Source organism: Hylobates moloch, unplaced genomic scaffold (assembly GCF_009828535.3).
Source record: "Hylobates moloch isolate HMO894 unplaced genomic scaffold, HMol_V3 SCAFFOLD_9, whole genome shotgun sequence".
NCBI lineage: Eukaryota > Metazoa > Chordata > Mammalia > Primates > Hylobatidae > Hylobates > Hylobates moloch.
Genome location: NW_026652284.1, coordinates 104742354 through 104758474, shown reverse-complemented (window position 1 = coordinate 104758474; position 16121 = coordinate 104742354). Strand labels below are relative to the sequence as shown.

General features: G+C 45.0%; 1 protein-coding gene across 1 annotated transcript; it reads right to left on the bottom strand.

Annotated features, from left to right (window-relative positions):
- Positions 1-1221: 1221 nt before the first annotated feature.
- Positions 1222-5872, bottom strand: TRMT12 (tRNA methyltransferase 12 homolog). The gene has a single exon (XM_032760382.2). The coding sequence runs from the start codon at positions 5766-5768 to the stop codon at positions 4422-4424; it is 1347 nt and encodes a 448-aa protein (XP_032616273.1). The 5' UTR covers positions 5769-5872; the 3' UTR covers positions 1222-4421.
- Between the last annotated feature and the right edge of the window lie 10249 nt (positions 5873-16121).

The window sequence follows — 16121 nt, the reverse complement described above, 5'->3', positions numbered from 1 at the left end:
CACTGGCTCCAAGCACAGCGCTTAATGGAGAGAGTACACAGTATCTCCGAATTAATCAGTGAATGGCTTTTCAAAATAATGACATTCTGCCTCAAGTAGGCCAGACATACAGCAACCCCTCACAGCCAAATTGGAAAATGGTCGTTCATCATATACAAAGACTGACTGATAGAATGAAGTGTGAAAGGAAAATAAAATGTCATACCCCAGGCCGGGCGCAGTGGCTCACACCTGTAATCCTAGCACTTTGGGAGGCTGAGGTGGGCGGATCACCTGAGGTCGGGAGTTTGAGACCAGCCCGACCATGGAGAAACCCTGTTTCTACTAAAAATACGAAAATTAGCCGGGCATGGGGGCACATGCCTACAATCCCAGCTACTCGGGAGGCTGAGGCAGGAGAATCACTTGAACCCGGGAGGCGGAGGTTGTGGTGAGCCGAGATCGCGCCATTGCACTCCAGCCTGGGCAACAAGAGAGAAACTCCACCTCAAACAAACAAACAAATAAAAAAAAGTCAGACCCCAAACTTACTATGCCAAAGGGAAAAGTGAAGCCTGGAAACTCAGGCATGCAAAAAAAACTGCCTTTCTTTTTGCCTAAACACAGCTGCAAGATAGAAGGTTACATATCTCCTCAGTTGGCCTCCCTTACCTTGACAATGTAAACAGCTTATCTTCACAGATACAGCACAAAGACAAGACTAGAAACCATCCCTCTGCCCACCTCAGATGTGCAGATTTACTGAGTCCAGACAAACGCGTAATTGACTGTTCCTCTACCCCACTTCACATGTAACATGTGGATTCAGTAAGCACTAATCAAAGCCTCACAAGAATGTGACCACTTAACTCACTAACTACACTCCTTTTTGTTGTTTTCCTCTACCCCTACCCCTCCTACCCTCACTTTCCCCTTTAAATACTGAAGCCCTCAAAATGTGCGGGCCACAGATCCTACTGTGACTTGCGTCTTTTTCTCATGTGTGTCCTCAACCTTGGCAAAATAAGCCTCTAAACTGATTGAGACCTGTCTCCGATACTTTTTATTTTACAAAAGTATTCACCACTCAGTGAGTCACGATGATGACAGCTTAACATATATTCATTTAAACCTAAGAACTACCCTATAGGATATGTACAATTGTTAACCCTAATGTACAGATGAGGAAACTAAATCTTGAGAGATTCATGACTTGCCTGAGGTCACACAGAAAGTAGAGGAGTCAGGAGTTGAATGAGTGGAATCTAAATTCTAAGAAGGCATTTGGGAGGCCAAGGTGGGTGGATCACTTGATGTCAGGAGTTCAAGACCAGTCTGGCCAACAGGGTGAAACCCTCTCTACCAAAAATACAAAAATTAGCCGGGCATGGTGGCAGATGCCTGTTAATTCCAGCTACTTGGGAGGCTGAGACAGGAGAATTGCTTGAACCTGGGAGGTGGAGGTTGCAGTGAGCTGAGATCGCTCCACTGCACTCCAGCCTGGGCGACAGAGTGAGACTCCATCTCCAAAAAATAAAAATAAAAATAAACTATATGAAGGCAGAGCCATGTCAGTCTTTCATCACTGCACACACAGGGCCCATATATGTATATATATAAAATATATGAATGTATATGTATTATATATATGAATATATATGTATAATATATGAATATATATATGTATAATATATATATGTGAGAGGGAGAGCACAAGCATGCAGCAGTCCAACAACCGTTGGTCGAATGAGTTCAACTGGCCACACCTGACATCAGCTGTCTATCCAGAGCTTATGGCAAAAAGGCAAATCCTCAGTCCCCAGACTGACTCTCTGGCTCATCTTCCTCATTGTTTCTCCTTGTTCCCTTCCCATATTGTCTCAACCTCCAGGTTGGTATCTTTATAGTTTGAGGAGAGCAAGCCATGGACACACAAGTGAGGAAAAACCCACTATGTAAAAGAGGCGATGACTGGCTGGGCATGGTGGCTCATGCCTGTAATCTCAGCACTTTGGGAGGACGAGGTGGGCAGATCATGAGGTCAGGAGATCGAGACAATCCTGGCTCATTCGGTGAAACCCGTCTCTACTAAAAATACAAAAAATTAGCCAGGCGTGGCACACGCCTATAGTCCCAGCTGCTTGGGAGGCTCAGGCAGGAGAATTGCTTGAACCCAGGAGGCAGAGGTTTCAGTGAGCCGAGATTGCGCCACTGCACTCCAGCCTGGGCGACAGAGCGAGACTCTGTCTCTAAAAAAAAAAAAAAAAGAGGAGATGATTAAGGTAACACAGGAAGGCCACTCTTTGAGATGGGAATGGAAATAAGCAGGCTGTTTGTTTTCATGGTGGGATCACATGCTGGCTAACACCTCCCTAGGGGATTACTGTGTACAAGACACAGTGCTTTTTAATCCTTACAACAACCCCCATCTTCAACACATCTCTTACTGCTTCCTTTGTTCCAAACTTATCTAATAACAACATACCATTTTCTGAGGATTCAAACTTTTGCATCTGTTATTCTCTTCTACTAGTGCCTGTTTCTACCCGCAACCTACCCATCAAAATCTTACCCAGTTTTCATGAGCCAATTCAAACACTACCTCTGAAGACTTCCCTATTCAGTTCTGAGAACTCTTCTTTCCCACCTTTGCATTCCTACAACGTGCTATCACTCACATGGCACTTATCTTACTGCACTCCAAGTCTTTCTTTGAGTACTTGTGTTATTTCTGCTGCTAGATTGTGGGTTCCTCAGAGACAGGAACTCTATCTAATGGATCGTTATGTTTCCTGTGGCTTTTGTATATAATAGGCACTTAGTATTTGTTGGATAACACAAACAGCACCAACCTGTCCTTACTGCTACTGTTGCAAGAGAAGGATGAGTAGCCATGCCCAAACCCAGCCAGCCAAATGTCAGGTACAATCATATAAGGCCACACTTTTCTGTATTTCCTTCACCTAGCAAACCACCTAGATAGCTTCAAAATACACCAAAACAAAGCTCTGAGTGATAATCAACAATTAGTCATCCCGGGCCATGCGTGGTGGCTCACACCTGTAATCCCAGCACTTTGGGAGGTCGAGGTGGGCAGATCACTTGAGGTCAGGAGTTCCAAAACAGCCTGGCCAACATGGTGAAACCCCATCTCTACCAAAAATACAAAAATTACCTGGGCATGGTGCTGCACACCTGTAACCCCAGCTCCTTGAGAGTCTGAGGCTTGAGAATCGCTTGAGCCTGGGAGGCAGAGGTTGCAGTGAGCCAAGATGGTGTCACTGCACTCCAGCCTGGGTGACAGAGCAAGACTCTGTCTCAAAAAAACAAAAAAGCAAACAAAACAAAATAACAAACAATTAGTCACTCTAATGGCAAACCATCTTTTATGGCAGACAGCCATAAAATAAGGTGAGGCTGGAAATACTCTGCAGAATATCTCACATTCCCTATAGCTTCTTAGGTTGGCCCTCGTGTTCTCAGCCACGGTAGGAAGATGAAGAGGGAGTATGAGGCCTCTACAAATCTAAGATTTTAATAGGAACTTTAAACTAATAGCTACTAATTGGCAGCTATTGCACAAGCTTGAGGCTAGAAATCTAGATTCCCTATGATTTAGAACAGTGACTTGTCCTCAGCAGATGAGCTTTAAAAAAAAAAGAAAAATAGACTGGTGATTCTTAACCATATTTCTACCACAACAAACCAAATTTGTAAGACACCCCCTCACAATCGTTTAGGAATGTCACAGTAAGGGAATGGAAATACACTAAAATAATTTTTGTTCCCTTCTCTCTCTAATTTAGTCAGTCATAATAACAAAGCAGCATCACATTAAGGACTTAATTCTGATTCCATTGCTTGGTCTGTCAATTTTATTTATCATATCAATCTACCTCCCATTACCACCACCCGAGTCCACGTTACCATCACCTCAGACCTGGACAACCACAGAAGCCTCCTCACTGGTCGCCCTGTTTCCATCTTGGCCCTCCTCCAGTCAATTTTCTATATGGTAGCCAGAGCAATTTGGAAAAAGCACTGTATCTTTCACTCTAAAATAACCAATGTCCTGTGTATAGTTGCTTAATAGTCACGTGAGACAGTTCAAAGAAACTCTCATTTTGCAAATAATGAAACCTGAGGCCAAAACATACTGAAACTTCAATTCCAGAACTGAGGTCAGAATTTGGAATTCATAATTGCACAGATGAGCCTCATTTCAATGGGCCATGCTGCTTCTCCCAAATACGTATTTCATTTTCTATGTTATCAATGAAAGACAAATGAAATAATTTGAATTGATCTAGAGCCTGCTTTCAGGGCTACAAAATATGAAAAAAACTGATCACCAGGGGACAAAAGGGATGACAACCTGGACTGAACTGATACATTAAGGGCCACTCGCACATGGATCCCATGTGTCCCAGGATCTACCTCCTCTAGCCAACTGAAGGACAGGGGCAGCATTCCAGATCCAGGACTATGTGATCCACATGGGGAGCATAGGATTTCACTGGTTGAATGTGCAGAATTTGTGTCTTCCACGGTTTCCCATGCACCTGCTGAAGAAGAGTGGCGATTCGAGTTTCTGCAGATTCTGCCCACCTTTGCCACTCTGGCTTGGTGGCTGGTGACAGCATTTTTCCCCTAGAATCCCTGGTAGCTCCATTTTTCCATTGGTTGGTGGTAATTTGCTGAGGATACAGCCAATGCTCTTTCTCTATTTTGCTGACTCCAAGAGCCTGAAGATTCTTCCCTGGGAAAGATTCCACATTTTGGTGGATATGCAAAATGCCTCCAGCATCCTGCCTTAACACTTGGCAGGCAATGGGCCAGCCATCTTCAGAGCTGGGAATCAGCCCCAGGATCACCCTATCTGCAATATTTGAGAGCTTCAGTTTTCTGTTATCTCCAAAGTGTATTTGGCACCGATCTGCTACTCCGTTGATCTCAAGGTTATTTCTCAGAGCAACTACAGCATGGGGATTCCACTCACAAGCATGGACGAAGGCAGCACCAGCATGAACTAGGAAAGGCAATGTAAAATAACCAATTCCTGCATAGAGATCCACCAGCACTTCTCCAGCACAGGACAACGATGCCACTCGAAGCTTCTCAGTGATGTTTCCAAAGGAGAACATACACTGGGTCACGTCAAACTTATAACGGATACCATTATCCACATGCTCTACCCAGCCATGGTCACCCAGCAGCAGTGTCACTGCTGGAGTTCGAGTACCATCCGGTGATACCCGCCCTCGTTTTGCCAAACGCTGGACGCCAAGTGCCAAGGCAACGATCTCCCAGAGTTCCGGTCCCAGATTTTTCCACTGCTTGGCTTGGAAACAGTCTTCACTCAGCAACAAGAGATTACCATGCCGTTGCCATGATCGGGGCAAATCAGCCTCCAACTCGGCTGACCACTTGACTCCCCGGCCCTCCACCCAGCGACTCACCTCAAGACACAATTTTTGGGCAGGTGAACAACCCTGGGCCCTCTTTGAAGGAACAGGATCCGGGAGCTGCGTGAGCATACAGGGACTGCCTGGGGCAACACGATTCCTCAACTCCTGCAGGTGCTGCTCTGGAAGCGTCTCTCCCAGCACCGGTAGCGCCACCGAGCCATCCGGCATCTTTTCCACACGGTGCTGTGTATCAAAGAGTTTCTGCCTCTCGAGATATTCTCTGTATCGCTGGGTAAACCGAGGCTCAGTCACAACTGCGACAACAGCCACGGACTTCCCACTTTCTCTCTCCATGTTGCTAACGACCACATTCTCTCCCATCACTTCAGCGATACTCCATCTCCTTAGAGTCCGCTTACCAGGCTGACTAAATTCCCGGTCTTAAATAAGCCGGCCGCTCACCCCGCCATGCCGGTGCCGGAAATGACGTGCAACAGGCCGGAACTAAATGTATTGACGCGCTTGCTGGAGAATGGCGTCGCCGTTGCCGTGGAGAAGCTGCGGCCGCCATCTTTTTTATGGTCAACCATTACTTTTTTTTTCAGCCTAGGAAGAAATTTATCACAGTGAATCTTATGGACTAAAAGACTTAAAATTGGTATTTTCCACAAACCTCATGTACTCTCTTCAGTGTTACTCATGAATTCAAAGAGAAAAATTAACATGAAATTGTCAGAGGCACGTGAACTAGAGCAACTCCATCTTACATAGGAGCTGGGTAAAATGAGGCTGAAACCTACTGGGCTGCATTCCCAGACGGTTAAGGCATTCCAAGTCACCAGATGAGATAGGAGGTCAGCACAAAATACAGGTCATAAAGACCTTGCTGATAAAACAGGTTGCAGTGAAGGAGCGGCCAAAACCCACCAAAACTAAAATGGCCACGAGAGTGACCTCTGGTCGTGCTCACTGCTACACTCCCACCAGCGCCATGACAGTTTACAAATACCATGGCAAGGTCAGGAAGTTACCCTATATGGTCTAAAACGGGGAGGCATGAATAATCCACCCATCGTTTAGCATATCATCTAGAAATAACCATAGAAATGGGCAACCAGCAGCCCTCATGGCTGCTCTATGGAATGGCCATTCTTTTATTCCTTTACTTTCTTAATAAACTTGCTTTCACTTTGCACTGCGGACTTGCCCTGAATTCTTTCTTGCATGAGATCCAAGAACCCCCTGTTGTAGTCTGCATCGGGACCCCTTTCCTGTAACAAAATGATGATCTGAATTTGGAGAAAGCTTTCCCATAACCTAATGCTGCTCTCAGGTTAGCATCAGCAGCCACCTTATTTGCTGAAAGTGAAGAGTCAGATACAGCTTCCTTGTTCCCTTTTCATGCAGATACAGTCATCACCATTTCACTGTCCTTTGGTCCAAGAAACAACTATTTGAAAGTCAGAAGGATCTGAGTTCCAATAAATCGTATCACCCCTCAAAATTAGAATCTTCACTTATAAAATGGAATCTAATCTTCAGAAGATTGCTATAGTGAGTAGAGACATTACAGTGTCTTAGACAATAACTAGTGCAGAGTAGATACTTAAAAAGATACAAAGTAACAAGTTGGCTAGCTCACAGGTACTAAATACCTGTTGAAATGCTTTGATATTCCTAAAGAAGACAAAGGGGAATTCCTTATAGACTAAATCAAATAGTTGGATATAAGAACTGTAAAGAAACCCTATCACTTCTACTTCACTCCCACTGTCAGAGGAGTCCAAACCAGAATGACTCCATCTTGAATAAAAGCTGAATAAAGCAAAACCTGATGGGTTACATTCCCAGAAAGTTAAGTACTCTCCATCATAAGACTGAGGCAGGAGAATAGGGTCTGGAGGCAGGGAACCTAAGGCTGATTCACACTGACTTCATAGAACTAAACCAAAGGAAAAAACCAACTATCCATGCCTAAGTAACAGAAGGACCAGAGGTTACTCCCTTTGCAAACCTGCTTTTCTGCAGGGCAGATGGAAAATTGAAAGTACCTCTGATTGGTTGCAGAAAGCCACCAATCAATCCAAATACCCACTAGAGGTTTCCCATTGGCCACTTGGTGTGCACTCCATGCAAATGAAATAATGGCCTCAATCAGACGTTTGCATAGGAGTACAACTTTGTAACTTTACTTCAGCCTCTGATTGCAGGCCACTACTTCATTTGCATGGGGTGAACACCAAGTGACCAATGGGAAACCTCTAGTGGGTATTTGGACCCCAGAAGATTCTGTAACCCAGCTCTTGAGCCCTAGACAGGGGCTGCTCCCATCCTGGGGAGTGTACTTTCATTGTCAATAAATCTGATTTTGTTGCTTCATTATTTCCTTGGTTTGTACATTTTGTCCAATTCTTTGTTCAAGATGTCACGAACCTGGACACCCTCTACCCGTAACAAGACCTTTTGGTTGAACAAGCTAATGATTCTTACTCACTAAACAAGACCCAGAACTTAAGGAAATGTCCTGATGTCCTGATATCTTGAGAACAGAAAGCATTATTAGTTTAAGAATAGGTTTCTCTTTAAAGATAATAGTATTTTCATAAATGTTTGCTGAAATCAATAGTTACACAGAGAATAACACCACTAATACTCTGTCACAAGCGGATCACAAGCTGTTGTACTAAAGCACATGAGACCATTATTCTTAGCTAGCTACGTAATTTTTGGTGTGGGGTCCTCCTCTTGCTTTCTGAGAACACCCTACTCTGTAATAGAGTAGTCTTTAATAAACTTGCTTCTGTCACTGTGCTCTGTGACTGGCCCTAAATTCTTTCCTGTCTGAGATCCAAGAACCTGCTTTTTGGGTCTGGAACAAAATTCCTTTTAAGTAACATTTCCTGTGGCAACTCCCAAGGACTTTATTGAGGTGAGACCTTCAACCCGAAAGAAATAGACTGCGCAGGACCAACTGACTGACTTTGGGTGAGTAGAGGAATACATTTTTATACCAATGAAGGACAAGGACACTTATCTAAGATTGGGTTTGAGGCCTACTTAGGAGGATTAAAGGCCCCTCACAGCTGAAAATGGATTTAGCACAATGGGATGTTAACCATTATTCACTGTGGATTCGCCCTCCTTGTGCTGTCTGTAAGAGCTTTCCAAAGGCTACCACTTGCCAGTTTCCTGATTGCTTTCTATGCTCTACTGCTGCTTTATGAGAGAGATCTCTCGTTGAACCGGTCCTGAGGTTTTTAACTTTCCTTTTCCTTGTTTGCCTTTGGGTTATGGGCCATTTGCCTGTCTGTTCTGGGATGTTGCTAGAAGACATTGGGGACAAATGGCTCTGCAATATTTACTTTCCCTAGATCTAGACCACTTAAATGAATTGTTTATTGTCTCTCCTTTTTTGCAAAGCTTACTTGGAATTTCGCATTTACAAGTTTTAAATGTGAAGGTCCAATGTGAAAGATTAAGCCTGGCAGCAATTATACCAGTCCCCCGTAGGTGAACTGCTCCAGGATGGAAAACTGGAGATTGCTTTTCAGCAGTTCTTTTTCATCTCCTTGCTATGGAATGACTTTTACTTTTTGGTTACAAATGGCAAGGCCATGCAAATCTTGTCCTGCTTGCCACTACTGGCCTGAACTTGGACATTCCTTTCTAGACCTTTGTCATTTTCTTATTATTTTTGAGATGGAGTCTCACTCTGTCACCCAGGCTGGAGTGCAGTGGTGCGATCTCAGCTCACTGCAACCTCTGCCTCCCTTGTTCAAGCAGTTCTCTGCCTCAGCCTCTGGAGTAGCTGGGATTACAGGTGTCTGCCACCATGCCCAGCTAATTTTTGTATTTTTAGTAGAGACGGGGTTTCACCATGTTGGCCAGGCTGGTCTTGAACTCCTGACCTCGTGATCCACCCACCTCGGCCTCCCAAAGTGCTGGGATTATAGGCGTGAGCCACCGTGCCTGGCTGAAAAGACTTTCTTAGAACAGTAAAACAAGTGATTTAGGCCTGTGAATTGTGTGCCAACCCCCCAAAAAAACTCAAAGAACCAACCTTTACCTCCTCCATTAGTAAAGCCTGTTCAGCAAAGGGGGTCATATCCAGAAGAAGATTGGCAAACACACTATACCCAAATGCCTCCATGTAAAGAATTCCAATATTTATTAGTGTTGGTTGATACCTTTCTTTACCTGTTGGATTAAGCTTTTCCTATCTGGCTTGAAAAGTCAATCAAGGTTTCTAAATTCTCATTTAAGGAAATGATTCCCAGATTCAGGTTGCCTAAAAGCTTATAGAGTGATAATGGCCCATCTTTCACAGCAACAATAACCCAAGACATAGCATCCGCTCTAGGAATTCAATATGGTCTTCATTCTGCATAGAGGCCACAGTCTTCAGGAAAAGTAGAAAGGACCAGCCAGGCGCGGTGGCTCATGCCTGTAATCCCAGCACTTTGGGAGGCCGAGGCAGGCGGATCACGAGGTCAGAAGATCGATACCATCCTGGCTAACACAGTGAAACCCCATCTCTACTAAAAATACAAAAAATTAACTGGGCATGGTGGCGGGCGCCTGTAGTCCCAGCTACTCAGGAGGCTGAGGCAGGAGAATGGCGTGAACCCAGGAGGCGGAGTTTGCAGTGAGCTGAGATTGTGCCAGTGCACTCCAGCCTGGGCAACAGAGCGAGACTCCGTCTAAAATAAATAAATAAATAAATAAAAATTTAAAAAAAAGGAAAAGTAGAAAGGACCAATCAAACTCTAAAGAGGACCCTTGCTAAGCTCTGACAGGAAACATCAGAAACCTGGCTCTGTCTATTGCCTGTGGCCTTGTTGCAAGTTTGGGCTGCCCCAGTGGAAGGCTGTAGCTCAGCCCTTTTGAAATAATGTATGGAAAGGCCTTTCTGACAGAATTGCTGATTTCCTAGTAGATATAGATACTTTCAAATTAACAGAATTATGTTGCCAACTTAGGTCAGGTGCAAAAAGCTCTTCTTGAATATGGAAATGAGAGACTTCCTTCCCTCACTAAGGAAAAAAATCCTATTGTAATCCCGCCAGGAAATGGGACCCTGTTAATGACTTGAAAAATGGTCCCTAGTAGATCAACTTTCCCACAGTGGAAAGGACCCTACCAAGTAAGTACTCCTTAGTGCCTCAACCGCAGTTACACTTCAAGGAAGAAGCAGCTGGGTTCATTGATCTTGAATTAAGTCTGTTTCTTATGAAGTCCCACAGGCTGCTGGAACACAAGAGACTGATTCCACTTATTCCTGTGAACCAAGCAGTGATCTCTGGCTCCTGCTCAGAAGAAACAAGACAGATGAATAACATAAAAATCTGGATTAATATCCCAATTCTGGACATATATTGGTATTAGCTAAGAGGCAATCTCTTTGCTGAATGGGAACAAACTTCAGCCTCCCTACACACAAAATGGATTGCTGCGTGTGTGGACTACAGCTCTCCTCCACCGTAGTGCTGCCATGACACATCCTGCCGGCCAATGTGAGTTTATGGGATCATCATTATGATTGGAGTGAACATCCATCACATTTTCCCATGCACTGTAAAAACAAAGGGCCCAGCTCTTTCATTTCTCACAATGAAACAAGGAAGCATCTTTTTGATTTAATGAGGAAACAGCTAAATTCCACCCTGCCCTGTTATGCTGTGCATGATGGACTTGGGTGGATAACAGCTGTCCAAGGGCAGGTATCAAGCATAGTGCCCCTATGTTTTGAAAGACACAGTAACAGTTATGAAGAGACTGAGACCTGTAATATGGGAAGGTTACCACCCCAACAATGTAATCACACCCTTGTAAGTGACCAAGTGTGGATGGGATGGCAGAATAAGTCCTAGCCACTGGTTGCTTGTCTTTCTCCTTGGGGCTGGCTATGGGCATGTGGGTCTCATGGCTGGCTGTATTTACCTTGGAGTTGGATTGGACGATGTACATGGGGTCATCCTTATCTCCCAGGACATATCCTCACTAAATTAGACTCTCTCCTGTCTAACTGGAAAGTTGGGAAATCTCGCCACAGGTGACCAAAGCGGTCTCCTTGGTGGTTTTATTTTTCTTCTCTTTTTTTTTTTTCCAAGACGGAGTTTCGCTCTTACACCCAGGCTGGAGTGAAGTGGCATAATCTTGGCTCACTGCAACTTCCGCCCGCTGGGTTCAAGCAATTCTCCTGCCTCAGCCTCCGGAGTAGCTGGGATTACAGGCGCCCGCCACCACGCCCAGCTAATTTTTTGTATTTTTAGTAGAGACGGGGTTTCGCCATGTTGGCCAGGCTGGTCTTGAACTCCTGACCTCAGGTGATCCACCCGCCTTGGCCTCCCAAAGTACTAGGATTACGGGCGTGAGCCACCGCACCCGACCCTCCTTTGTGGTTTTACTCGAGGGCTGTATTACTGTCAGAGGTGGCTATAATGGATGTCAAGTGGCAAGTTGAATCCCTAGTCCAACATACAGCTACAGCTTTTAGTACTACACAGCATGCCATTATCCTACTAACTGAAGAGACTTCTCAAATTAGACAGGTACCCTTATGAAACTGCATGGCTTTGGGCATTTTAACAGCGGCTCACGGGGGATCTTGTGCTATCATCAAAATGGAATGTTGTTTGTATATTCCATACTATTCACATAATATTACTCAGTCCATGAAGGACTTAGACACCCATATCTCTGCCATTAACACACTGTCGACCCCATATCAGGGTGGTTCCAGCAATTGTCTGGTTCATGGAAAACCTTTTCGTTCAGATGCTTGGAACATACTCTGTTTTGTTACTGTGGAATGTATTACTGTTGTAATTTTTGTGCAAGAAAACAAGGTAAACCTGGCCGGGCACAGTGGCTCACACCAGTAATCCCAGCACTTTGGGAAGCCGAGGCAAGCAGATCAGCTGGGGTCAGGAGTTTAAGACCAGCCTGGCCAACATAGTGAAACTCCATCTCTACTAAAAATACAAAATTAGCAGGGCATAGTGGGACACAGCTGTAATCCCAGCTACTCAAGAGGCTGAGGCAGGAGAATCACTTGAACCTGGGAGGCAGAGGTTGCAGTGAGCCGAGATCATGCCATTGCACTCCAGCCTGTGCAACAAGAGCAAAATGCTGTCAAAAAAAAAAAAAAAAGCTTCTTTAAATTGAACACTTACTAATTTTCCAGATTTCACCTTTTGTTGAAAGTCACAATAATGATTGGCCCTCACCGTGCCAACACTTGCTGAGTGAACTCCTCTCCAATCTAAATACAAGGGATCCCAATGGCTAGGGAGGAATATCATTGCCCCTGTTCAGCTTGAAGACATTTCTGAAGATGGACCTCTGTCTCTCTGTACCCCTTAGAATTAAGGATCCCCTTATAAAAGGGAGGAGGAAAATATATCAGAGGCATCCAAACCAGAGTGACTCCATCTTGAATAAGGCCAAATGAAGTGAAACCTGCCGGATTCCATTCCCAGGAAGTTAGGCACTCTCCTTCACAAGACCTTTATGGTTGAGAGAATAAGTTAATGATAAGTAAACAAGACCCAGAACTTAACAAAAAGTCTTGATGTCCTGATATCTCAAGGCCAAAAAGTATTTTTAGTCTAAGAATAGGCTTCTTATACTAATAGATAATAGGTTTCTTATACTAATAGGTAATAGTATATCCCTAAACTCCTGCTGAACTCAGTAGTTACACAAGATAATAACATCAGCCTGTCACAAGCTGGTCACAAGCCTTTATAATAAAGGACACAGTTCATTATTCTTAGCTTTCTTTCTTTTTTTTTTTTTTTTTTTTGAGACAGAGTCTTGTTACCCAGGCTGTAGTGCAGTGGCATGATCTCTGCTCACTGCAACCTCTGCCTCCCAGGTTCAAATGATTCTCCTGCCTCAGCCTCCTGAGTAGCTGGGATTACGGGTGCATGCCACCACACCTGGCTAATTTTTTATATTTTTGGTGGAGACAGGGTTTCACCATGTTGGTCAGGCTGGTCTTGAACTCCTGACCTCAAGTGATTCAGCCACCTTGGCCTCCCAAAGTGTTCGGATTACAGGTGTGAGCCACCGTGCCTGGCTAGCTCCCTTATTATATAGCATTTTATTTGTGTTCAGAGTCCTACTCTTGCTTTTTTTTTTCTTTTGAGACAAGCCTTATCTGTCACCCAGGCAGGAGTGCAGTGGCATGATAACGGCGCACTGCAGCCTTGACATCCCAGACTCATGAGATCCTACTGCCTAGTCTCTCTAGCAGCTGGGACTACAGGTATGCTACCACGCAGGGCGATTTTTTTTTATTTTTAGTAGAGATGGAGTCTCATTATGTTGTCCAGGCTGGTCTTGAACTCCTGGCCTCAAGCAGTTGTCACACCCCACCCTCCGAAGTGCTGGGATTATAGGTGTGAGCTACCGTGACTGGCCTCCTCTTGTTGTTTTCTGAGGATGCCCTGCTCTGTAATAGAGTAGTCTTTAATAAACTTGCTTTTTTCACTTTGCTCTGTGACTGGCCCAGAATTCTTTCCTGTGAGAGATCCAAGAACTCACTCTGTGGTCTGGCTCCAGACTCCTTTCCCGTAACAGTTTGAGCAATAAAAGTAGCCTGGGCTGGTACCAAGCACCGAAAGCAGATTTGTCAAAGGTCAGGACCACCTCCACTCAGAGTCCCTTCTGTTGGATGCCAATTTGTCAACCAAAATATGTCAGACACAAGTCTCAGTCAATTTAGAAGTTTGTAAAGTTTAGAAGCCAATATAAAGCACATGCCAGAAGAAGGGAATACAGAAACCACAGAAACAGTCTGCGATCTGTGCCTTTCTCCAAAGATGATTTTGTGGGCTTCAATATCTAAAGAGGAAGAGCAGGCTGGAGGGGAAAGAGGGAAGGTCCAGTCACATCACAGAATCCACATGTTGCAAGAGACAAGGAGCAGGTAGGGGAGTAGTCAGTTATGTATTTGTCTCATGCTCAGTAAATCAGCACTTGATAAGATAAGGTGGACATCGAGCAGCTGGAGATATCTGGCCTTTTATCTGTGGCATCTGCTTAGGAACAAAAGAAAAGGCAGCTTCTTGCGTGACTCGGTTTTTGGCTTATTCTTTTTCCTTTTGGTAGGTTAAATCGAGGTCCTGAGATTTTATTTTCCTTTCATAAATGAACGAAGGAAGGAAGGAAGGAAGGAAGGAAGGAAGGAAGGAAGGAAGGAAGGAGGGAAGGAGGGAAGGAGGGAAGGAAGGAGGGAAGGAAGGAGGGAGGGAAAGAAAGAAAGAAAGAAAAGAAAGAAAGAAAGAAAGAAAGAAAGAAAGAAAGAAAGAAAGAAAGAAAGAAAGAAAGAAAAGAAAGAAAGAAAGACAGAAAAGAAAGAAAGAAAGAAAAAAAAAATGCTGAAGGAAAAATAGTTCATGTTCCAAAGCAGTGGTGTAGTTCTAAAATACGGACACTAGATGGAAGCAGGCACCTGCACCGAGGCAGCTGAGGATGGTGAGGAATGTGCGGTATTTGGCCTTCAGGTGGAGGGGATGTCCCGGGCTCCTCAAGGGCCCCACAGGTTTTGTCAATGAATCTCCATTAAATATCCCTTATGGCCGAGCGCGGTGGCTCATGCCTGTAATCCCAGCACTTTGGGAGGCCGAGGCGGGCGGATCACCTGAGGTCGGGAGTTCCAGACCAGCTTGACCAACATGGAGAAACCCCGTCTCTAGTAAAAAATACAAAATTAGGCGGGCGTGGTGGCGCATGCCTGTAATCCCAGCTACTCCGGAGGCTGAGGCAGGAGAATCGGGAAGCGGAGGCGGAGGTTGAGGTGAGCCGAGAACGCGCCATTGCACTCCAGCCTGGGCAACAAGAGCGAAGCTCCGTCTCAAAACAAACAAACAAAAAACAAACAAACACCAAAAAACAATCCCTTACTGACAGGATAGTCAGGTGCGTGAGTGTGTTTGGCAACAAGTAATCGAAACTTCAACACAATTTCCCTTTGCAGCCCTGGACCCCTTTTTACTGAGTTGATGCAAAGGTAGTCACGGTTTTTGCCATTACTTTTCATTAAAGGGGTCCAGGGCTGGTGTTGCTGCCAAGGGAAATCCTCAGTCCACCAGGCTCCTTCTCAGCCTCGGTGGGACCCTTTATTTTTGTGGTTTTGAGACGGCTGCTGGGCTTCTGGGCTTCCTGAGCAATTAAGACAGAGCAGAAAGACATAAGAAGCATCTGCCTCATGGACTTCCGCCCGCCTCTCGAGGGCAAAATGGGTTCCCATGGCTACTCCTGACTACTGGGGAGGCTGGAAGATGGTTTGATTTTACCTCTTGGTCCCTGTAATCAAGGACACATGAGGGAGAGTGGCGAACACTAGCCAGTAAGTGGCCTTTCTCTAGGCAGTGCGTGAAAGGCCCCTGGGAACAACAGAGCCTCTGGAGAGGGGTTTACATGAAAGACAGAGAGAGGAATAGCAAAGACCAGCAGCTGGGAAAATATGTGAGTCAGACAGGCGAGGTTAAAAGAGGCTGCGGGGAGCTGGGTTGGGCTGCGTGCTGTGGCTCACACCTGTAATCCCAGCACTTTTGGAGGCTGAGGCAGGCAGATCACTTGAGGCCAGGAGTTCAAGACCAGCCTGGTCAACATGGTGAAACCCCATCTCTACTAAAAATACAAAAATTAGCTGAGCATGGTGGCGGACGCCTGTAGTCCCAGCTACTCAGTAGGCTGAGGCACGATAATCACCTGAACCTAGAA